This window comes from Zootoca vivipara, chromosome 6 (genome assembly GCF_965207765.1).
Source record: "Zootoca vivipara chromosome 6, rZooViv2.hap1.1, whole genome shotgun sequence".
Classification (NCBI taxonomy): Eukaryota; Metazoa; Chordata; class Lepidosauria; order Squamata; family Lacertidae; genus Zootoca; species Zootoca vivipara.
In genome coordinates this window covers 54,039,413-54,062,829 of record NC_142589.1, presented here as the reverse complement: position 1 = coordinate 54,062,829, position 23,417 = coordinate 54,039,413, and the positions used below count along the sequence as shown (strand labels likewise).

At 42.9% G+C, this 23,417-nt stretch overlaps 3 protein-coding genes across 5 annotated transcripts; 1 reads left to right on the top strand and 2 right to left on the bottom strand.

The window, feature by feature from the left end:
- Positions 1-907: 907 nt before the first annotated feature.
- RBBP4 (RB binding protein 4, chromatin remodeling factor) lies at positions 908-11,347 on the bottom strand. Of its 2 annotated transcripts, none has more exons than XM_035117326.3 (12): positions 11,148-11,347; positions 8,820-8,967; positions 7,989-8,134; positions 7,208-7,381; positions 6,131-6,246; positions 5,869-6,029; positions 5,445-5,571; positions 5,208-5,285; positions 3,557-3,633; positions 3,413-3,470; positions 2,774-2,884; positions 908-1,898 (listed from the first exon to the last, which is right to left on the bottom strand). In XM_035117326.3, the coding sequence occupies exons 1-12, from the start codon at positions 11,161-11,163 to the stop codon at positions 1,833-1,835; spliced, it is 1,278 nt and encodes a 425-aa protein (XP_034973217.1). In that variant the 5' UTR covers positions 11,164-11,347; the 3' UTR covers positions 908-1,832. The 2 variants fall into 2 exon arrangements, with proteins under 2 accessions (XP_034973217.1, XP_034973216.1); XM_035117325.3 differs by lacking the exon at positions 11,148-11,347 and adding an exon at positions 10,853-10,923.
- A 1,486-nt stretch (positions 11,348-12,833) lies between these two features.
- Positions 12,834-19,976, top strand: TSLIG1 (tRNA splicing ligase complex subunit 1). Of its 2 annotated transcripts, none has more exons than XM_035117329.3 (7): positions 12,834-13,021; positions 13,789-13,813; positions 15,574-15,695; positions 16,608-16,690; positions 17,350-17,402; positions 18,021-18,057; positions 18,249-19,976. In XM_035117329.3, exons 1-7 carry the CDS (start codon positions 12,934-12,936, stop codon positions 18,333-18,335), a joined length of 495 nt encoding a protein of 164 aa, XP_034973220.1. In that variant the 5' UTR covers positions 12,834-12,933; the 3' UTR covers positions 18,336-19,976. The 2 variants fall into 2 exon arrangements, with proteins under 2 accessions (XP_034973220.1, XP_034973221.1); XM_035117330.3 differs by having other exon boundaries at positions 12,901-13,013.
- Positions 19,977-20,212: 236 nt separating this feature from the next.
- On the bottom strand, positions 20,213-23,291 carry LOC118086081 (ferritin heavy chain A-like). Its single transcript, XM_035117331.3, has 4 exons — positions 23,078-23,291; positions 22,114-22,260; positions 21,038-21,163; positions 20,213-20,451 (listed from the first exon to the last, which is right to left on the bottom strand). The coding sequence occupies exons 1-4, from the start codon at positions 23,177-23,179 to the stop codon at positions 20,296-20,298; spliced, it is 531 nt and encodes a 176-aa protein (XP_034973222.1). The 5' UTR covers positions 23,180-23,291; the 3' UTR covers positions 20,213-20,295.
- Positions 23,292-23,417: the final 126 nt, after the last annotated feature.

The window sequence follows — 23,417 nt, the reverse complement described above, 5'->3', positions numbered from 1 at the left end:
AATGGCAAATCAACCAGGTTTGTCTACATTTTCTTTCCACTACCCTCACCTCAGTAAAAATTCTACAAATAAGAGTGTTTTCAAGTTTGAAGGTTAACATCTTCAAGAACAGTTCTACACTTTTTAGAATAAAAGGACCTGCAAAGTACACTAGTGGAGCGCTATTGACAGTTATGTATAAAACCTGTAAAAGGTGACAGCCATGATGTGAACCACTGGGGCCAAAGTAACTGCATTACTTCCATTCTCCCACTGACACAGCATCCAAGCCAAAGTACAAAGTTAAGCCCACAGTGTCAGGAGTTTTGGGCACAAGCCTTCCTTCTGCATCTCAACAGTGTCAGGTAGGTGGAAAAAATGACAAGGTTACTGAATGCCTTCAAGCAAGAACTGCTGGGTGAAAATGAAAACTGAGAGGTTCTGACATCCAACCCAGGGTGGAGGATATTTCAGAGAGTTGAGCTGGAAAAGGAAATCCAGTTTGAAACAAGAACCAGAGACGTGTAGGTATCAACTTTAACCTGGAAAGGAGTTACCTAAACATCTCCAGCCACAAACTACTAAATGATACATACCCATCAGCGCTTTCCAGTGGCCAGCTTATTGTATTATTTTAGCAGATCATATCAAATTGGTTCTTTCAACAGGCAGCTCACCACTCTCAACCCTCCTCAAAACACAGGCAGCAGCAGCAAGTTCTGCCATTTTACATCATACTCTCATTGCCAGTGGCAAAGTGATTTCCGCATATTTCAAGATTCCATCTTCATAATACATCACTCTGTTCCATTCTCTAGCATAACTGTACTTCATTAACAATTTAGAAGCTGCACAATTAAGCCGCCACTTTGGTTCCAGAAAACTTAGTGTCAATTTTTTTTTAAAGAAAAGACAATCACATCCCACATAGAAAACCAAATTTATTTAATCTGAAGCACTTGTATGGAGAGTTAAATGGGCTGCTGGTGGAACAGTTCACCCTCACAGGAGATGTGCTGATACAAGGTGAAATATCATGTAATCATTCTTTATATCGGTCTTTATTACATATATCAGCTGAAAACAAACACTTTCATAACTTGGTGGTCCCCCCAGTTAAAAAAACAAACAAACCACAGAAAGGAAAGATAATAGAACACAGTTCAAGAAACACACAAGAGGGCAAAGTAATGTGCAGTTATAGGTGACTACCATATTCAAATTCATATCCACATCCTAAGTTGCCCCATCAGAAAAGGGTGGAAGGACCAAAGTATTATGAAGAAAACTCAGGCATCTGGACAGACTGACTTACTCTAATCAAGGACAGCAGCTAGAAACAAAGTTAAGAATAGGTGACCCTGCACTGGATTTATCTGTATCTGAAACAAGACTAGAGCTAAAGCTCTAAACATATTCTTTTATCAGGAGGGACCAATAAAAATAAAATATAGAGAGAAGCTTCTACTCTAAAATTCCCCTCAGTAGAAAACATTCAGATCTTACCAACGCTTGTACTGAAACAATTCAGGCATAGTTTGTATTAAAATTTCTTGTAGCAGGCTATGTACACCAGCTCTCAATCAACGAGTTTTTAGGAGAAAAATTGTCAACCAAGAAGCCACTGTGTGATGCTAGCTCAAGTCAGGTTCAACTTTCAACAGCAACAGTTCACTTTCTGAGTTAGAAGCAAGGCTGATGGGTAATATCTACAGATGGGCTGTTGAATGCACAGTGCATGTGTTTGTCTCTCGCAAAACAGCACAGCTGACAATCTCAAGAAACTTAGGAGAACAGGGCAGGGAGAGGACAACAACAGGAAACAAACAGCAAGGATTGAAGGGGTCAAGTATCTAAGAGCCTTGCCCTTCCGGATCCACACTTCCTTCAGGATCTTCATCATTATATATGTTCTCTGCCTAGAGAGAGAGAGAGAGAGAGAGGAATGAAGAATTAGATAGAAGTATCAATCTGAAAGTTAAGCAAATTTCTATTCTGAGGGCACAATTCAAACACTACAATGACAAACTTTACCCTAAGTAACTTCCAACACATAGCAAATTCAATACCTTTGTCAAACACAAGGATTCAGTCATTATTCTGCCAAATATTTATCAAGAAGACAGACTTCCTTCTACAGTTTGAGATTATATACATCTTATGGGTGCTGTGCCCCACCAGAAGGGAATGCCTTTGAAATCTTGAATGCTTACAAATATTTGGAAAGACCACCCTGTAGCTTCTTTCTAGGGATGCGGGTAGTGCTGTGGTCTAAACCACTGAGACTAGGGCTTGCCAACTGGAAGGTCGGTGGTTCGAATCCCTGCAATGGGGTGAGCTCCCATTGCTTGGTCCCAGCTCCTGCCAACTTAGCAGTTCGAAAGTATGTCAAAGTGCAAGTAGATAAATACCGGTAGGTACCGCTCCGGCGGGGAGGTAAACGGCGTTTCCATGCGCTGCTCTGGTTTCGCCAGAAGCAGCTTGGTCATGCTGGCCACATGACCCGGAAAAACTGTCTGCGGACAAACATCGGCTCCCCCAGCCAGTAAAGTGAGATGAGCACCGCAACCCCAGAGTCGTTCCCAACTGGACTTAACTGTCAGGGGTCCTTTACCCATTTTTTTAGCTTCTTTCTACCATTAACATTCATATGAGATTCATACAAGTATCTCTGAAAGAAATTTATCATAACTCCAATAAAAGAAAACCAGAATGTTCACTCTGTTGTAGCTACTGCACAGCTCCACACAGTTTTGGATTCACTTTCCTGTCAAATAATCAACCGAGTACTTACCATTTGCCAGACTTGCATGATATTGTCTTCTGATACTGAACAAATTACCCAGGGTTCATTTGGATTCCAGGAGAAGTCAGATATCTTTGCAGTGTGACCACCATGAATAAACTAACATTGAGAATAAGATAGTTATTTCAGTACACAATTCCAATACAGAATATTTCAAGAACAGGGTTACAATTCTTACGTGTGAATCATATCATAGTTGCCCATAGCAGATTACCAACATAAAACCCACCAATCTTCAATAAAGGCTGGACTATCAGTAAGGCAAAATTTAAAATAAAAATCCAAACCTAGGTCTAAAATACAATGAAGTATCAACTCCACAATTGAGCTAATCCATTTTTATTTCTATTTTCTCCCCCTGGACTCAGAAAGCATCTCATTCACAGATCAGCTGGGAGTGTCAGCAAGAAGCTGCCACTCAGTAAGCTGAAAAAGAGTTCATGGAAGGAAGAGTACATGCAAAGCAGTATGAAACACCACATTAGGACTACTCAACTCTGATCAAGGATGGTGTACACAAGTGCCAGCCTCTCACTAGCTGACCAAGCCCAAACATAAAGGCATAAAACCTCATTTTTTCTTGGGGAATGGGGGAGAATTGGTGGCAACACCAAAACTCTCACTTACCAACAGCTCAGGTGGGCCATCCTCTGCATCTTCGGGAGACTGCTCTTCTCCAATTTTACTGAAACAGAAGACAGTAATTAGATACACACAAAAAGCACTTCTGGTGAACTCAGCATTTCCACACTACACACATCTGAGGCTTACCTTAAATCCCAGACATTCAGTCTACGATCGGTACCACTGGAAGCCAGAATGGTTTCATTATGTGGTGACCACTGAACCTGCATCAATTAGGATGAGATAGAACATTTTGCCTTAGTATCTATCACAGTTTTAATGCAATTTTTATTGTAGTATATTTTTATCATAGTATATCAAACAATAAATGTTCATTAAATCCAGCCAATCACTTTAATATCCCTATTTATTATTCTGCTCTTGAAAACTGCTCACAGTTCAAATATGCTGCACAATTAGCTGAGTCAATCATGACCAGAAAGCCACACACGCTTTAATTATTTGAAAATGTATTATCCACTCTTTCATAAAATATAACAAGGCGGCCTACAACATATAAAATGCAATTAAATCAATCTATAGAACATAATTTAAAAACTCAGTAGATACTGGTTGGTTTAAAGAAAAAAATAATATTGTGAAGGTCTGTTTCAGCAGAAAACGTCTGAAAGAAGGCAGGGATGGGTCCTGCTGAATATCTACAGGTAGGGAGTTTCACAGGGCAGGGCAGGGCAGGGCCTGCCGCATTTAAGGCTCAGTCCCTATTGGAAGCCAATGGAACCTCAAGGGCTTGGGGAATCTGCAGACATGCCGCAACAGAGGATCTGAGGTGGAGAACAAAAGATCAAATAGTCCTTAAGGTACTCTGGGCCAAAGCTATTTATGGCTATGTGAATTAACACAAGAACCTTGAACCTGGTCTGGCAGTAAATCAGCAACCAGTTCAGCTTTCTCAACAGCAGACTAACAGGCTGCCATCACTCTGCTCCTTTGAGCAGTCTGCCTTTGGAAACCAAATTATGGAGAGGTGGCCCCCATTTATACTTGTTCAATATGTACACGACTGCGCATACAAGCCAAACCTGGAAGTGACCCGAAAAGCCACAAAAAGGGCAGAACAGAACGAGGAGTTTGCCAGCTTTTTCAATGGTATTTCAAATATACACGATTTCACTGACACAAGTGGTGCCTTGGAACACAACCCCCACGTAAATAGCGGGTTGCCTGTACTTTAAATTCTAGAAGCACCTCATAAAGCTAGTTATCATGAAACAACCCAAGTCTTTAAGATGTATCACCAGACCTATTAGTTATATTTTCCACCCCTGAGAATAAGTGCAATGCATCAAAGAAGAGAGAAACTTAGGGAACTCAAGTCTCCAAAGGTCTTCATTAGTCATTACTTGCACACTTTACTGATGCATACTTTATCACCATAACAGATGAAGAAAATTACGGTAGTACTCTTGAGTCATCAAATAAATAACCTTGTCCTACACTTATTCTGGTATTCTAACCCTCCCTTTGTAACTGCCAATGTTTTTTCTGCCAGCCAGGTCAGTCACTTAAACTTCACTGCCCGAATATTCCATTCCAATTTTTTAAATCTGCTGCTTAAGGATCATGAACATGCTTTTTCCACAAGCAGAAAAATCAACATATCTGCTGTAAGTTTTCTAACTGAACTAACACAGAGGTGAGCAAACTTGTCAATAGTTGGTTTGAAACTTTAATAGCAAGGCCAATTCTGAGAAGGAAAAATCAAAGACCCTTTTAAGAGCAGCCATGTTGTCAAATGATCAGAAAATGATGTCACATGATTATTATGTGAGCTTACCTGGAATATTTCATCTTTGTGTGACTCAAAGGAGTGCAACTTCAGTTTCAGGTTTCGCAGATCCCATAATGCAACAGTCTGGCCAGGAAAACCAGAGCACAATTAATAAATAAGATTATTCATTTATTGTACTGTACACAGCCCCACAGACTAGAACTGTTCAACACATACAGAACAATCCCCTTAATTCTGCAACTATGGATTAGGCAATGTTTTCTGTGAATTCTGGACAGATACCTTATCAGCTGATCCCGTGGCCAAGATGAACTCGCTATAAGGATTGAAAGACAGACAGTTCACTTCAGCAGTGTGAGCATCCACCGAATGGCTTGGCTTGGAAGTGTTGTTTGACCGGGTGTCCCAACTGTAAAGAACAAAATTCAAGATAAGAAACACTTTTGATGGACTGATTAACACACACTAATTTCAAGTGTAACTAGGAGAAGGGGACGACAGAGGATGAGATGGTTGGACAGTGTTCTCGAAGCTACGAACATGAGTTTGACCAAACTGCGGGAGGCAGTAGAAGACAGGAGTGCCTGGCGTGCTATGGTCCATGGGGTCACGAAGAGTCGGACACGACTAAACAAATCCCTCCAACTTTTAAATAGAATTCAAGGAACAATAATTCAATGTGAAGAAAATATATAGCTTTGCTTACATCATAAGTTTCTGATCATCAGCAACAGATCCAAAGAGAGATTCATGCAGCAAATGCCAGGAAACATCTTCCACTACAGCTGTATGGCCTGTAAAGATAGTCTTCGCATCCACCACTTTCCCTTCCTTTGGAACAGCACTTATGTCCCACAAGCAAATGGTCTTAAAGAGATAAAATGGGAAAATACATTAACATAAGAAACATTCATTTGGCAGATATGTACATTATGTATACCTGGACTAACTAAGCATGCAATACTCACATGATCATCAGATGCACTAAGCAGATGACCACTAAGGTTTGGATTCCAAGACAAACCATAGCCTTCTTTTTGATGCCCACGAAGACGTAGGTCTGGATTACACTCACCAGAAGGGTCTGCAAAGGAGATAGGGTTATTGCAGTATTTATTCATGCAGTATTATAAAATAGCAAATAAGGTTAAAATAATCACTTAAAACATATGGTCAGATCTTCCTGGATTATAGTAGAAATGGCACCACAGTCCTTTAAAGCAGTCCTTAATAGTACTTTTTAAAGTCTCCACCATCCTCTTCTTTCATTTAAAGGAGATAGGGGAAGGATGATTCAGAAAGCGCTTTGCAAAATACTTTAATACAGCCCCTACACTTCCATTTCAGGCTGAAATGAGCATACAGGTCTTTCCAACACTCCTTTTAAAGTTCTGAGACTGCGAGTTTAAAAGGGGAGAGGTGGAAGCCTTGCAAAGCTGCTTATTGACAGGTGGGCACCCCTGCCCATGTCAAATTAAAGCTAAAAAATTATCCACCCTGATTTAGTTGGACAATACAACATGTCACTTAAAATTCACCCTCCGTCGCAAATTTCAGCAGTCTATGTTAATTCTATTTGTCTGAACTTATACTGTTTTTCCTAATTCTTTGTTCTGCCTTCAAGTTTTTCAAACTATGCTTGTCCATCACAAATCTTAATAAATTATCTGAAAACATTACTCTTAAATTCTGTTCCAGCATGAAATCAGAATTAGTATAGCCTCACTTGAAAGTGTCTTGCTTTCTGGGGCAGTTCTGAGACCAGCAACTGTGGTGAACAACTAAAGAGCAGTCTCTGTATCCTGAACATCATTAATTTTCCTGCTATACATTCCTAGCCTAGATTCGACCAACAAAACTAAATTAAATGGCAGTAAACAAAGCATACATTAATATACAACAAATGAGAAAAGAAGCAGCTTCCCACACTTTAAAAATAATCTCCTCAATACAATACTTGGAAGCAACAAGGCCTGTCAATTTATTTTATCCCCAAAGTACATATATAAAAGGAGCAAGGTTCAGATATGACAACAGACAAATACCTGGTTTAGATGGATGCTTGGTATAATCAAACACAAGTACATCACTGGATGGAGTCTTTGTGGCAATAATGCAAGGATTTTGGGGCATGTACCGTGCTCTATTCACTTCTCCTTCGTGGTTGATTTTTATTTCAATTTCAATTTTACCACTAACAGAGCCAAAACCTCCAAACTCTGAAAATAAAGAAGGCATTTCTATAATAGCTACATGTTTCAAGTAATTCATACTAGAAAATAAACCAATTAAAACCAAGAATCTATGCCATATGGACATTGTGGAACTAAAAAAGGTATTTTTTGAATGCAGTATGTCTTTGTTTACATTTGGAAAACAATATCCCAAAGTATCTTTAAGCAATATGATTTTAGAAAGCTTTATTAATCAATCAAGTTATATTAAAATAGGTACAACACTGCTGGCATATATTAACACTCTGTAACATGTTATATCACTCATTAAGCAATAAAGTTCAAGACAGCAGTAAGCCAACATATTGCTAATTAACCAGATGTTGAAACATAATTCCTGTAACAACGAGACTCCAGTTTCAGACATGTACTCCATCTACTAAGTTGCACTGTTTAATGTATATCCAATTTTCTGGACAGAAAATACATACTGGAAACCAAAGCTTCATTGGGCCATTTATTAGTTTAGTTTTTTATCTTAGCCTAACACCAACAATCCTCTCCAAGATCTGTGCCTTGTTAACCTAATAAGATAAAACATCAGGAAGATTCAGGAAGAAACCCACTCTTCTTTCCCAATTTGTTCTCTTACCTCCCTTCTCACTATCATAGTGTGAGGCATCAAACTGTGCATCATCATTAGGGAGCTGCACGCTGGCTATCACAAGGTGATTTTGTTCATCAGAGGTATGGGTCCCAAGAACTAGCCGGTGAATACTGAAGTCTTTTCCTTCAGGTCTACAATGCCATAAAAGAACAATGGAACAATGAGGTCAAAGGGTGTTTGTTTACTTGGACGTGACTCCTCATTAGGGTCACTGGCATGCATGTTAGGAACACAGAGAGTGTCAATGTGAATTTCCCTTACTCCAGTACTACAGAAACTGTTAGACTAAGAGTTGCTGGTTTTCCTTACCCAACAATATGAAACATTACAAGCAGGAAAACAATGTAGCAATTAAGAGTTACAATAGATGTTAAAATATTTATTGCCTTTCTGGGGCACTTAAATTCAAAGAAGCTAACATGTTGGCTGCATTCCATCATACATCTGTTTATCAGGCAGAAATGCTCAACTTCTTTGCTTCTCCCTCTGCCACAACTAAACCAGTACATCTGATTAACCATAGTTTCCAGCCTCAGGAGCTAGTATACTAAACCAGGGTTTGAAGTTGATATAATATGCCTTGTTCCAGAGCTGTTAACCAGTTTCTTAGCTTGAACAAGACAAGCAGCTACGATTATAAATTTCCTGGTTTAATGTTGGTGCGCACAAACTGGCCCTTACTTAGTTTAACAAACTTCTTCATATACTAAAATAATGCAGGCATGGTCCTATGGATGTTTACTCAAAAGTAAGCCTCTATGTTGCATAGGTCTTAATCAACTAAATGAGTGTTTATGCTGCAGTCATGTGTGTTACCTGGTTACATCAGGAAGCCATTGAGCAGTCAAGCTGGGCCATTCCAAAGCATGGGTCATTACAAGATCATAGAGAAATGGAGTGTTCTTTTTCCAGATTTTATATTCTTCATTGATCACTCGCTCCTCCACAGCATCATCAAAGGCAGCTGATAATTATAAGAAAAGAATGCATTAATTAATAATGGTAAATAAACCTAAAAACCTTATGGGCACATACCATAGCTCTCCAGCAAAATATATTTAGAATTTAGGGTAGAGAGGAAGATATTCACATCTTCTGTACTCAGGAATTTCTTCCATGCCCCAAACTGTGTCACCCTGATTACTCAGATGGAGCATAGCAAGCCAGCAAGATCACCCATGGCTGCAACCTTACGCTTACTTCCTTGGGAATAAGCCCCATTAGGCACAATTGAACTTACTTCTACATAACCATGCACTGTTAAACATGGTATTGTTTTTCTATGTCAGCAGGAATAATTTTCACTAGGCCAGTTAGTCATGTTTGTCAGTTGCATCATAACATAGTTTACAAGTACACTCATGCAATGCTGCATTCACTTTCCTTCAAACAGGATACAAAAAAGCGTTCTGCTAAAGAGCATCAGAGCTACCATTCTACTGTGCTTTAGGTTTTTTCAAACAACTGAACAGCAGCAAGAAGTTCAATTCTCTTGCAAAACAGCAATTACGTAAGACCTCAGATAGGAAACCTGTGATTCAAAATTAGGCAGGAATTATCTAAGCAGAATTTCTCAGCCCCCAACTTGTAAAATGCAGCTAAGAGATAACTCCTACGATGTGGCTGTAAGGACTGTTGAACTGTAAGTTGTACACCTCTTTCTGGAAACTCCTGCAGCCAAGCTGATGCCAAACATATTGCTCGGATTTCCTTTGGATCACATCAGCAAGGCCAGGAGGGGGATCTTGACCTCTAGGCAGCCCAGGACCTCCATACACACTGCAGAGGTTTGCACCCCTCAAGGTTTGACTTCACCCCTGAAGACACACTCCATTGTGTCTCTAGAAAGACTGATGCCAACATATTGGGAACCATCTCCACACAAAGTTCATTTATAATATCATTAAGTCAATTGATGGCTTTAGGCAAATTACAGTATTCTCAACCTCCCACCTGCAAGAGGAGCAAGATCTACTTTACAGGGCTGTTGTACTGATTACTTAGGTAACAGAACTGAGGCACTTGGAACACTGCTAAAAAAAAGGCTAAGCAGAAAGTAGACTAGTAACCTCTGGACAATTTGCAGCAAGCACTTATCACACAAAATTTGAGCAATGACAAGAATCAAAAACGTTCCCCTCACTAAATGGCACTATTAAACAAAAGAAGTTGGGGCTGGGGTAGGCAGTGGCTTGCGGAAGGAGGCAAACTTAACTTCTGTTACTGAAAATGAATCCCTGGATTATGCATGTTCTTATTTAACTGTGCATTGTGCCTCTTTCCCACTAGACGCTAGCCTGAATCTAGCTTCAGGTGTATCTCAGAGTTTTAGTTTAAAAAACAAAAAAATCAGCAACGTGGAAAACTGCCCACTCCCTACTCTAAAGAAGAGCACTTCTTAAGAACAGTACAACCCATCTAGGCTGTTTGGAACACACAGAGAAAATGTGAAAAGAAATGGCATCGTTCTCTTTCTTTTCTAGGGCCCTGTGCCTTTAAGACACACTCTCCCCCCCCCCCACCTAATGTACCTCACAGGTTGCTGAGAAGCTAAAGCGGGGGCGGGGGAAGAGGAGAGGGGAAGGAAGCCATGTACGCAGCCCTGTGGCCCTTGAAGAAAAAGGAACATTCTACACACTATGCTACATAACACCACCACCACCCCAGAAGCAGAAATTTACGAGGCGGTGGGACCCCTCCCGCGCCCCAATTCTCCTTCTCCACCACCTCGCGAGCGTCTCCCTCCCCGGCTGGAGAAGCGCCGCCGGCGGAACCGCCGCAGTTTGTTCAAGGCCCATGGGGGGAGGGGGGGTTAAGAGGTCGGCGAGCCGCCCTCGCGAAAAGCCCACCTGAGCCATCCTGCAGCCCTCCCCGCCTCATTACAAAGCAGCTCCACGCAAAGAACCCGAGAACCACGAAGGAGGCGAGGGAAGAGGAGGGGGCGGGAGGGAAGGTGCCAGGAAAGGAGGGAGGAGCGCCCCATTGGGCGGCTCCCAGGGAAAGGGGGCAGGGCCGAGGAAGCAGGCGCTGGGATTGGACGAGGCGCTTTTCTGCCAGGGCCCGCGCAGAGGCCGGAAAGGGAGGGGGAAGGGGGGAGTGAGGCCTAGTCGACTCTCCCGCCTCAGAAGCGCCCGCTCCGCTCACCTTCTTTATCCGCCATGATTCCGACTCTCTTCGGGAGCGCCGGCGACGTCGCGGCCTTCCTAGTTTACCTCAGGATTCAGCCCGCCCTTCACTAGGCGCCTCGTGCTACCCGCGCTGGGCTGCTGAGCGCTCCTCTATTGTTTCCTGAGTCGTCGTAGTTCTCGTTCCCCCCCCTTCACAATTCACTTCAGAACTGCAGTGGCGCGCGAGACGGGTTCGCGCCAACTCCGTCCAATCGCAGACCCAGCCGCCGCGATCTTCTCGGCGAATCACGACGGCGGGAATGGGGGAGGAGGGGAGGGGCCGAGTGGGCGTGCTCGCTGAGGGAAGGATGGCGCACGCGCTCTCTCCTCCCCCCCCCCCTTCTCCCGTTTCGTCGTTGCGGAAGAAGGGCAGTGGCTTGCCGAAGCTTCCGTAGGGGCCGCCATTTTGTTTTTGGTTAGGCGGCCTGAGAGTTGCTAGGCCGCTCTTGCGAAACAGGGTTGGTTGTACGAGTCGATTGGAGGAGCAAACATTGCCTTTTGGGCTGAGATTAAGGAAATGTGATAGCTGAAAAAATCTACTGAATATTACTGGTTTTTGAGGGACATGTGGCTGCTTCCGCACTCCCACCTGTAAAATGGGTGTAACAAAGCGGCTCAAAGCGGCTAACATCATAAAATGCTCAACTTCACAAGTGCTTTGGCGCACAGAAACAAATAAATTTCGTTAGGTGCTTTGTGTATTTATCCCTGCCCTTTATGTGCCAACACAAAAGGGAAATGGTCTAATTGTATTTGTTACATTATATATAAGTGGGTGTAAGTAAGTAAGTAAACACTTATATGCACATCCAGGGAGTAAGGCCCATTTCATACTTTGGGGCTTGTTATAATCACCTCAAAACAGATGAAATATTTCCAATATGAAATTAACCGAAAGAGTGAGAGGAACATGATTTGCTTAAAGCATGTAGCATATTTCTTAGTACATTTTTATTTATTAAAAAAAAGAGTGACCATCCATTGTGCACTGCTTTGTTCCAGCAGTTAGTGTCAAACGAGGACTGATGATACCCAGGTCCAAATTCACTTTCAGTGATGGTGTGCCATTCCCCATCACTCAGCCTTGCCTACTTTACAATGGTGATACTTTAACCGGGTTGTGAAGGGAAGAATCCTGTACACTCTATGGTTCTGGGAGGGTGAAATGAAAGCATACTGAATAAAATAAATATACACATGCCAACCTTAAAATTATGGCACCATTACTACACTAGCAATAAAAAAAAGAACCAAAGGATTGTCAACTATCTTCTTCTTAGGCCACTCTTGTGCTTTTTGCAGCTGTATAAGGCCAGGCAGATATCCGGCAGGTGAAGCTTTCCTTGACCTTGCCCTGGCATGGAAAAGCTGCTCCTAATGAATTTCTGCTTGACAGGTATCAGCTGTTGAAGGATGCACAGGAGCCCTGCTTTGAATGTTTCGTTTAAAAACAGCAAGTATAGCTCAGGAAAAGGGAGCATCTTGTTTAATTGTCTTTTTGCCAGGTCGATGTGTAGGTCTAAGAATTAAAAGCACAAGATTTCAAATTGCCGCTTTTCAGGGGAGGGGGAAGTACTAATAAAGCAGCATGGCTACATATACACAAATATGATACAGATAGATCTATAATGAAGTGAACTGTTCCTTTAAATGCGGGCTTGGCTGCGGCTGACATGCTTTAAGCAGGAAGGAGGCCATCTTTCGCCTGTTCTCTCCTAGGAGGAGGAAGTGAATTGAATTTTGCATGGCAAAAGCAGCAAGCCATGGCAGATAACTACCGGGACTACAACTTGACAGAGGACCAGAAAATCGTTAAGACGAAGTACCCGCCTCTCAATAAGAAGTATGAATGTGAGTGTATTCCTGAGCGGTCTCAGTCTGTGCGTGGATTTTTAGTTCTTTGGTGGAAATGCAGCGCTGGGCTCAGCTCAAGAGTTTTCCCAAGCCGGGTGCCTGGACATCTTGAACCGGGGGCGTGGAAGAGGGTGCTGGGTACAGGCTGCAGGGCATTGTTGGGTGGGATCCTTCTTGTATTGCGCCCGGGAGAGAGGGGTGGGGACGGCGGATTGGAGCAACAGCGTTGGCTCCGCACACCCATAAACAACGTAGCTGTGTTGCGTCTGGGAGAAAATAAACCAAAATCTTTAGCAAGGCAATGCTATTTATTTGGACCCAGACTGTCACTTTGGGGTTTGTCCAGTATGCTGAAAGTTTTGCCCTCCTGTAAAGCGTTGCTGTTCCCCAGGCTAGGAGAGCGTGTTGAAACTTGGCAGACAAGGCGAAGTTTTGCTCTCGAAAATAAAACCTGAGACTGCTTGCTGTGGGGGGACTTATATACTTCTGTGCAGTTCACTTTGTCTTAACTTCCTTTTTGGTGACACGAACCTGCTACACCCCCTGTCCTCATTCTAGAAGCGTCAGCTTCTTGCGACCTGTTGTTAAGCTGCGCGTGTATTATAAAATGAATTTACTATGTTTGGAATATTTTTGTTCAGACTGCTTATTCTCCCTACCTTGGTCTTTTAGATCTGTTTTCTTTTTCTTATTTTAATTGAATAAATTATTTTAAGTTGCCCCAGGTAGCTTCATATTTTTTCATATTTTTAATCCCTATTTAGATCTGGATCATACTGCTGATGTGCAGTAAGTATTTATTTATAAGCTTACAATCTAACAGAGACAATGAGAAGGCAATACAAAAAGCAAAATGACCCAAATACGTAGTCTTTTAAGGGTGAAATATTCCTCAGTTGCATAATGCATGTACTTTCCCACCCTGCTAATACCATATTTCACCAGCTATTCTCCCCATTGCTGATGATAGCACATCTGACCTTTTCTGCATACACAAGCGCAAGCGTGCTGCTTAGATCAAATCTGCCTAGGTACATGGAACAGGGTTAGCTGTCCTCTGCTGAGTCAGATTCTGGGTCCATTAAGCTCAGGGGCATCTGCGATCATTGACTGGCAGCAGCTTTCCAGGGTTTCGGAGAAAGACTTTTCCTGGCTTTCCCAAGAGATGCCAGGAATGAAATCTGGACCTTTTCTGTGCAAATCAGACACACTACCTCTTGGATCAGGGGTCAGCAATCATTTTCAGCAGGGGGCCGGTCCACTGTCCCTCAGACCTTGTGGGGGGCCGGACTATATTTTGAAAAAAAATATGAATGAATTCCTATGCCCCACAAATAACCCAGAGATGCATTTTAAATATAAGGACACATTTTACTCATGTAAAAACACCAGGCAGGCCCCATGAATAACCCAGAGATGCATTTTAAATAAAAGGACATTCTACTCATGTAAAAACACCAGGCAGGCCCCACAAATAACCCAGAGATGCATTTTAAATAAAAGGACACATTTTACTCATGTAAAAACATGCTGATTCCCGGACCGTCTGCGGGCCGGATTGAGAAGGTGATTGGGCCGCATCCGGCCCCCGGGCCTTAGTATGGAGACCCCTGTCTTGGATCAACAGCTTTTCTTCAAAGGTATCTGGCATTATCCCAATAGATGGGGTTATATGAGAAAACCCCAAAAGCCTCATGGATTTCAATGGGGGAACAGCATTGTCATTTCAATTTGTATATTGCCTTTCCATATAATAATATAACCAACATCCAGTTCATCAAAAGTGCCAAGAGCTGGGAAGGATGGCAACATATATAATTAACTCATGAGGTCTTTTGTGTGTGTGTGGTGTTACCTCTTTACAGTTCTTGTCTGCTACATAGTGAAGTAGGTTGGGTAATGTGCCATCTATAACTCCTCTAAATGAGATGCATGCCTAGAGTTTTGTTGTTACGTTTTCTTGTTTTGTTTTCTATGGCTTCTGTATTTCAGCACAAGGCTGTTTTGGATTTTTGCTATCACTCTATGGTAAGAAGAAAAAATACCCAAAAAAGTGCCAAGTGCAAAAATGGCAACCAGATTTCTTAGAGTCTGCAGCAGATTACCTCTCAGGCCCCCCATTCCCACAATGCTCATATTTTAGCACAATTCTTGAAAGCTCCAACAGCAACAAATATGGGGAAGCGGGGGTTGGTGCTGCACACCTTCTTTTGTGTGCTGGATGTTCCTGCTGCTCTATTTTCCACCCACAAAGGAAGTTCCTCGTTGTGCAGAGGATGAAGCTAGGAATTAATAAAGTCCAAGTACAGAGTTTTCAAGGGCGACTACTATATGTGGATCCTAAGAATGGACAATTCTTAAACTGCAAATAGTGAACTTGTTAGAAGTGGAAACAAAATAAAAAAAATTCCTTCCAGTAGCACCTTAGAGACCAACTTAGTTTGTTATTGGTATGAGCTTTTGTGTGCATGCACACTTGCAAGTTTCTCCCTTGTACATTCCCATCTTTTGCTTATAACTACTGCCCTGTAATGTGTGTGTGTGTTTAGGTTGCATGCCTGGGGAGATACCTTGGAAGAAGCATTTGAACAATGCGCCATGGCCATGTTTGGGTACATGACTGATACGGAGACGGTTGAACCTCTGGACACAGTAGAGGTGGAAGCAGAGGGTAAGGTGATGCTTTGAGAACTACAGCAGTTCAGATTAATAAACACAGTGGCAAATGATTGTCTTTACTATTTTGCCAGCATAACTGCCATTTGCTGTTTCCCAAACACATTTATAACAGAGTAACACCCTATAGTTTGAGGCCTGTGCTTATTCAGGATTCACTGAAATAGGACTGCTTAAACTTAGCATAGCAGGCCTGTAAGTATAAATGGTGATGCTTTTGCAAGCAGGAAACAGGCAAACAGAAAGTTCAGCATAAAATCATAGAATTTGAATTATAGAATCATAGAGTTGGAAGGGACTCTCAGGGCCATTTAGTCCAACTCCCCTGCAATGCAAGAATATGCACCTGTCCCTTACAGGGATCAAACCTGCAGCCTTGGCATTATCAGCACCATGCTGTAACTAACTGAGCTATCCAGCTGATATTCAGTCTAAGAGGCAAGTAGAGCAACAAGAAACCATGACATTTTAATTTTTTAATTAAATTTGTGTACCACCCTTCGTCTGAAGATCCCAGGGCAGTTCACTGCATAATAATAGAAAATGAGAACACAAAATACATAATAAAAACAAAAGCACACCAATAACACCCACCCCCTTCCACAAACACATTTAAAAAAAACATAGAATTTTAATCAGCCCAAGCTGAAGTCCTGGTTATAGTAAAAACATTTTTGCCTGACGCCTAAAGATACGGTCCATGTATCGTGAGGTGTCCTATCGGTCCCCACGCGGGTTGGCTCTCTGATCTTGCTGAGCCATGATCTGTGGTGCAAGGGGAATTGAGTGGGAGTTTGAGCCTGCACTGACATCTGCCTGTCATTTGGAAGGCTTGCCACACATATTGGGTTGGAGGGAGTCCTGCACCTTAAAGCTCCCAATATGTCCCCCCGCTTCTCTCCAACAGGCCATGACATGCTGTCTCTTCTCTTTCACTTTCTGGATGAGTGGCTTTATAAATTCAGTGCCAATGAGTTTTTCATTCCCAGGGTGAGTGTTTGCTCTCTTCCTCCTTATGGTCTTCAGATATTTCTCAACTATTGGAATGTGTTCTGCACAATGTCACAGTTTGGTCACATGTTGTTGTATTGCCAGGGTTTTGAATCCATTCTGTCTGAATATATTAATTTCTGAGGTAGCATCAATAAACTAAGGAGCTAAGGAAAAAATCTAAAGAGGAGCATTATTGTACTGTCCTTATTAGCACCAACTGTAATCATAAAGCAGGGAGACAGCATTCAGCTCTCACAGAAGTCTTCTCCAGGCTTGAGAGTCAAGAACAGAAAAGGGGAGATAATGATGTTCCTCAGAGTAGCGGGTGGTGAACTTCTCTGGAATGTGCTTACAGTTTATAGATCGAGGTTCAGGATATTCTTTGGAAAACTAGTTAGATTATACCGGTAAGAAAAGTTGAAGATGCTGGAATGGGGAGAAAGAAATTGTTATACAGACTGAAAGAGAAGCTCCTCTTGACTTCTGAAATGTATTGCTTTTCATATGTCTTGAGGTTGTGTAGATGGTTGGGATTTAGTCTTCTGCAAGGAACTGAAATACCTGGTACCTTTTTCAGTTATTACTAGAGCTATGTGAAAGTTTTAACTTGTCTGAAATCAACGAATATATGTTTGTTCCCCTCCCTCATTTTGTAGGAAGTTAAAGTGCTCCACATTGACCGAATAAGATTCAGAGTAAGATCTATTGGGTGAGTTAAGTGGAATCATGCCATTTAAAAATGTTGATGGGAATGCCAGGGAGCCAAGACATGTTGGCTCTGTGTGAAAGTTTCCATAGAGAGTACCAGGTGTCCTTTTGCATGTGCCAGCAGCCTTTTTAGTTCCCCACTGACTCTCACCATGGACTCCTCCAGGATCTTTCCTGGATGGGGACAGCGAAAAGTTTGCTTTCTTTAAAGAGAATGCATGTTCCCGCTTTGGCAATGTTGCTTTGCTGTAATGGCTCAAACTAATCCCTAGTTCTGAAGAAGAAATAGAGGCATTTGAAGATGCCAGGAGCTGTCTTGGCCCTCTTAATTCCTGATTCACGCTTCAGCATGTGGGACAGTGTTCCTCCAGTGGATCCCTGCACTGCCTCCTGGGTGTGGACCATTTGGGAACTGGAGTAGAGAGCCCTGTATGCCATAGCTCTCTAGGTTCTTGGGTGGGAAATCATTCTGGCTGCTAGGGGTGCCATAATGGCTTTCTATTTTCCTCAACATCCATCATTGTTCCATGTGTCTGTCGTAAAATAACCAAAGGGGTTTACTACACTGTGACATCATTCAGTTACCTTATAATAATCATTATCCTTTCCCCTTTTTAAGGTGGGGAGAAGAGTTCTCTTTGCCCAAGCATCCCCAGGTATGTTATGAATGTTGTTGTTTTCCTTCACGAGTAATAGGGGCCTAGAGACAAAGCATGCTTAACTAACAAATTACCCCTTCCATTCATGTATTCTTAGACCTACCAGAGATTCTGCCTATCATTGTGCAGTTGAGCTCCTAGACTCCTGTTCTGGGCCAACTCAAATTGTCTTTTTTCTTCCCTCACAGGGCACAGAGGTCAAAGCTATAACCTATTCAGCAATGCAGATTCATGAGGATGAAACGCCCGAGGTCTTTGTCATTATTGATATCTAAACAAAGGGCCACAAAAAACTGCATCACCCTGGTTTAACTGGCAAAAGTGCTGTACATCCTAATCGAAGTGTTTGTCCTCCTGGAAATGACTCGGCAGAGGGCTAAATAAACCAAAGTGGTGAGGAGCATCCAGTTGGATGTAGCAGCTTGAATAGAAGACTCCCAAGGAATGTCCAGCTCCGGCGTGTTACTGAGGCTGATGCATCAAGCAGAAAGCATTGAAAAGATGGTATGCATGTGTTGATTACTAGCCCAAGCATGATCTGGTACTGCAGCCTATAATGTGGTTTTAAAATGCTGGATTCTAATTCCTTATCTATTCTGGTGGGAGACTAATATTCTTTAGTGACAGGAAATGCAGGGATTTAAGACTATTCACTGTCTTCTGTCTTAATAATACTACATCTTCTATTGCTTCTTTTGTCATTTATAGCCCATTGTAAAATACCCACCATAAAATGCTGCTTTCCTCCAGTGAGAGCTGGAGGTTAGAGCTGTAGTGACTGGTGAGGCACTGTTTCTTGGCTGGCTTCCTAACAGAGGTACCCTTGGCTGGCTTCCTAAGGGTAAGGTGCAGGGAGATTGGTCTGTTGTGGCACATGGCAGTGGATCCAAGCTCCCTATGCCTCAACCCTCCCCTCTATGTAAGTGCCAGTGACCTGCTGTGTTGGCAGGGCTGGAGAACCAAGTTACTCCACCTGCACTGTCTCCATGGGATGGAGAAGGGAATTCACGCATGCTGGGGGAAAGGGAGTCTTGCAGGCGATGCCACACTCCCAATGCCTTAGCCACAGTTAAAGATCAGAGCTATTATGTCTCCACTGAAAGGGGAAAGGAAAGGAACAGCAGACACACATATTTGACCCCCTCCCCCCTGCAAGGAGCAGCATTTCTTTTTGACAATCTATATCAGGGGTAGTCAACCTTTTTATACCTACTGCCCACTAATGCATCTTTCTTGATGGTAAAATTTTCTTACCGCCCACCAGTGCTCTATGGAAGGAGGATTCAACTTGTGCCATAGAACCCCCTACCGCCCACCTAGAATCCTGAAACGCCCACTAGTGGGCGGTAGGGACCAGGTTGACAACCCCTGATCTATATGAACATGCACATGCAACTTGAATTGCAGACTTAACACACACACCTTGGGATTAAAGCAACAGGTCTCAGTCTCTTGTAAGCAGCATTTGTTTCACGGGGCTTGCAGAGGAGCATATTTGTTGGCAGGTGTCTTACAACGGGCCATCCCTTTGCACCATGATACAAATCCAGCATTTTTTGTTAGGAGAGGGTACAAAATATTTATAGAAGGCAGCCTTCATCAACACCCATCAGTCTCAGCTTGCAGGCTTAGGCTGATAGGCCTTGTAGTTCAAAACAGCTGCTGGGCATCAGGCTGATGATGGCTGCATATAAGAAAAGACGTCATAAGAGGTGTAGATAGTGTGGTACTCTGTGTTAATCTGTGTGTGATTTCAGTTTTGATGTGCTCCACTTAGCTCTACAATTGTGTGAGGTAATTGGTGTATTTCTTGGAGTAGGTACTCCAATTTATGTAAATGACAGAAAAGGGAGAATCTTGGTTTTAATTTAAAATAACTTTTAAAAAAACATAAAAATAAAATCCGTTTTACAAAACTTGTGTTCATACTTGTGTGCTTATAGTAGTTTTATTGGTTGGCAATATTATTGCATTAGACCTGCAGGTGTAGGGTGGAATACAAATTTAATAAATAATAACAATAAATAATGGTGACATGGCTAGCTGGGCTCCTGAACAGGAGCACTCTGGGCTGCAACATTATCTTCAAGGTCCCACAGACCACCACTACCCCCCCCCAAAAAAAATCACACACTCACACCCCTTTCCGATTGGGTTCAATTGACATCCATGTTTTATTGCAAAGGCTTCGTGTATAACTAATAGCCGCTGATTTGGGGCATGTCCTTTGCCATTTCAGCTGCACGCCCCCAGGGTGAGCTTGTCAAAGAGGTGCTCTCCCAAGCCATCCTGGGGCACTCCCAGGCGCCTCAAGTTAGATAGATGGTCTGCCAACTGCTTGATGGCCTTCACTTGTTCCTCCAAAAACTCAGACTTTAGAAAGTGACACAGCTGCACAGAGAAGGCAAGCAAGGGAGGGAGAAGAATTGCTCAGGGCTTGCGCTTCCTTTTTCTTTTGAAACAGTCACTGGTGGTGAGTCCCAGCCCAGATCATCCTCACACCTGGGATCTGCTAGCTCAGAAAAAAATAGATTTTGAATGCTCAAGGGCTTTGATACTAGATAAGACGAGCGCTGTGAGATCACATGAAAGTGATCTTGTGTATTATCATAGTGTGGCTGGGAAAGGCTTCTGCCTGAGCTATCATTGGCTCAAGCCAATGTTTGAGAATATGAAATAGTCTTTCCAAGGGGCTACCTGTCTCTAAATGTTGGGCCAACTCCTGGTCTGCATGTTTTGTTTAGAGATTCTAGTGTAGCCTTCCCCAACCTGGTGCCCTCCAGTTGGTTTGGGCTGCAACTCCCATCAGCCCGGACTCGCATGGCAATGCTGGCTGGAGGAAGTTGTACTACAAAAATCCAGAGGGCACCAGGTGACTAGAATGAGCTTTTCAGTGCCTTCTCAGGGTCCTCCATTCTCCCCAAATGTCTACCCATTTATTTATTTTAATTTTGCTCACTAACCACAGGTGACATACATGAGGATCCTCCTTCTCCAGAGCCAGCTTGTGTAAGTCCAGGAGACCTTGGTTCACCTTTCCTTCCAGGCTTAGGGCACTCTGGAAGGCTTCAAGGCTAGACTGCCACTCATCCTGCTCTGGCTTCTGTTAAGGAGAGGCCGAGGAAGAATTAGGTTAGCAAGACAGGCCTTGCCCTAATTTCCTATCAGAGTTCTTTGAGAGTATCAACAAGCATATAGATAGACATCCTACATCTTTGGTGGTGCTGTGACAAGGTGTTCTGCTTTTGGTCAGCAGTCTTTGAAGAAATCAGATTAATCTGTAATATAAATCCAACTCCTTTGTTAGCCTTGCTAGGAATAATAAATGAATCAAATCAACATTTATCTCATTGGGCGATGTTGGCACTGTTGCTGGTAGCCACTCATTTAGAAACAGCTATATTTTGGTGCGCTGCAACAGGCCTGGCAATAGACTCGTGGTATGTGCTCAGGTGTGGTCTGTAACCAGGACAAGGGCAAGATAAGTTCCTCATCCTTCTACTACGTATAGAATCCATCCATCTCCCATTTGAGATGTGACCATCAGTCAAGACAACCTGCCCAGCCCCACAGAAACATCTGCATAGACCAGGCACCCCCAAACTGCGGCTCTCTAGATGTTTTGGCCTACAAGTCCCATGATCCCTAGCTAACAGGACCAGTAGTCAGGGATGATGGGAATTGTAGTCCAAAACATCTGGAGGGCCGAAGTTTGGGGATGCCTGGGATAGACCTAGTGGATTAGAGTCTTTAATGTTCATTTTGAATGGGTTCTAAGTAGTGGTTCCAGCTTCAAGCTGCTGTTACACCTTTTTCCAAGGCACAAGAAATTTGCTGCTATTGTTTTAGTTTATTGTATTTTAAAGTATTTTATTCCATGTGAAAAGGCTTTTTTAATTTTAAAAGGCAAAATAAAAGATACAAGCATATAGATAGACATCCTGAAACTGGTAAACCAAACAGAGGTAGATGCCCTGATAGTGGCACCACAGGGAATGGACTAGTTTGCCCCAGTCGCTGGCTACTTTAATCAAGAAAGCAGACACCACACACCTGAATGTCTTGAAGAACGATGCACCCCCCTCGCTTGTTCTGGTATTTCAATAACATCTCTGCATATCCCCTCTTCTTGAGTGATTCCTCTTTCAAGAATGTAGCTACATGCTTGAGGGCAACATCATCACGGCTGAAGTAGTAGGACTGAGGTCAGGGAGGAGGAGAAGAACAGAAAAGTCCAGTCAATAATTAAGCGGACTATGCAGCAATTTAGCTGCTGTTTCAACCATCTGTGGATCAGGTTTAGGCAAAGGTGCCTGGCGGCTTTCTTAGTTCTTTGCTGCTAAAACATGGGAGCATGAAATTTGACCATTCACTGAGAACATTCCATTGGCAAGTGTTAGAATTTTCTGACAATTCCAGCCGGTCTCTTAAAATCTAAAGAATTATAAATCAATGTCAATATTGGCAAAACTGTTCAGTCTTTATTATGATGCACCTGTTGTTGTTAACAAGGCTGTTATGCTAAAGCAACCCAGGAAAATGACTCAGCCTTTACACTCTGACCTGACCAGTGACAGGAAATAGGGGACACTAACTGCCATGCCGGGGACCAACAGTAGCTTTGCTTAAAACGTTGGGAGTTCCAAATACGATTCATGGGAGAAACAGTGTTTGGATTTCAGGCAGGGCCAACACCAGGGTTGAGGAGATTCCCCAACTCTTGCTGGACACCCCCCCCTCCCTGTCTAGGGTTTGTTGGCTTTGCCTGACATTTGCTCTAGCGCCACCTGCTGCTGACCTCCCTGCTTTCCACCCCACCAAGCACCAGCCACTGCTGAATGTTGCTTTTGGCACCAGCCGCATGAAATGTTCAGTTAAAACAGACTTGGGTCGGTGACACAACTCTCAGCCCCCTGCAACAGCACACATGAGGTCATTTGACATGCACAAGGCAAAGGGGCTTCTCTCTGGTGATGCTCCCTCAAAACGCAAGAGAGATGAAAAAGCAAGCAGGTACCATGGAAAGATAGACGTAACTGACATGAAGCTCCAGGTTGACCATGTGGTTCACAGCAGCCTCACAGTCCACGTGGTAGTTCTGCTGCACCTGGGAATTCATATCTATTGTTCGACACTAAACTGGCAAGTAGAATACTTCCCTCTTAAAGGGCTGGTCCAGCTCTGCACCCTGAAAGTATCCACAGTAACTGACCAGCCACCATAGCTGGCCTTTCAGCTCAAAGCAAGAAGGTCAGGACACAGGAAGAAACCATTCAGCAGGGAAGACAGAGGTCCTCTGTCACTGGCATCTTTAATGACCTTTCTGCAGGCAGAGCATGACTCTGCAGGGTGGCACA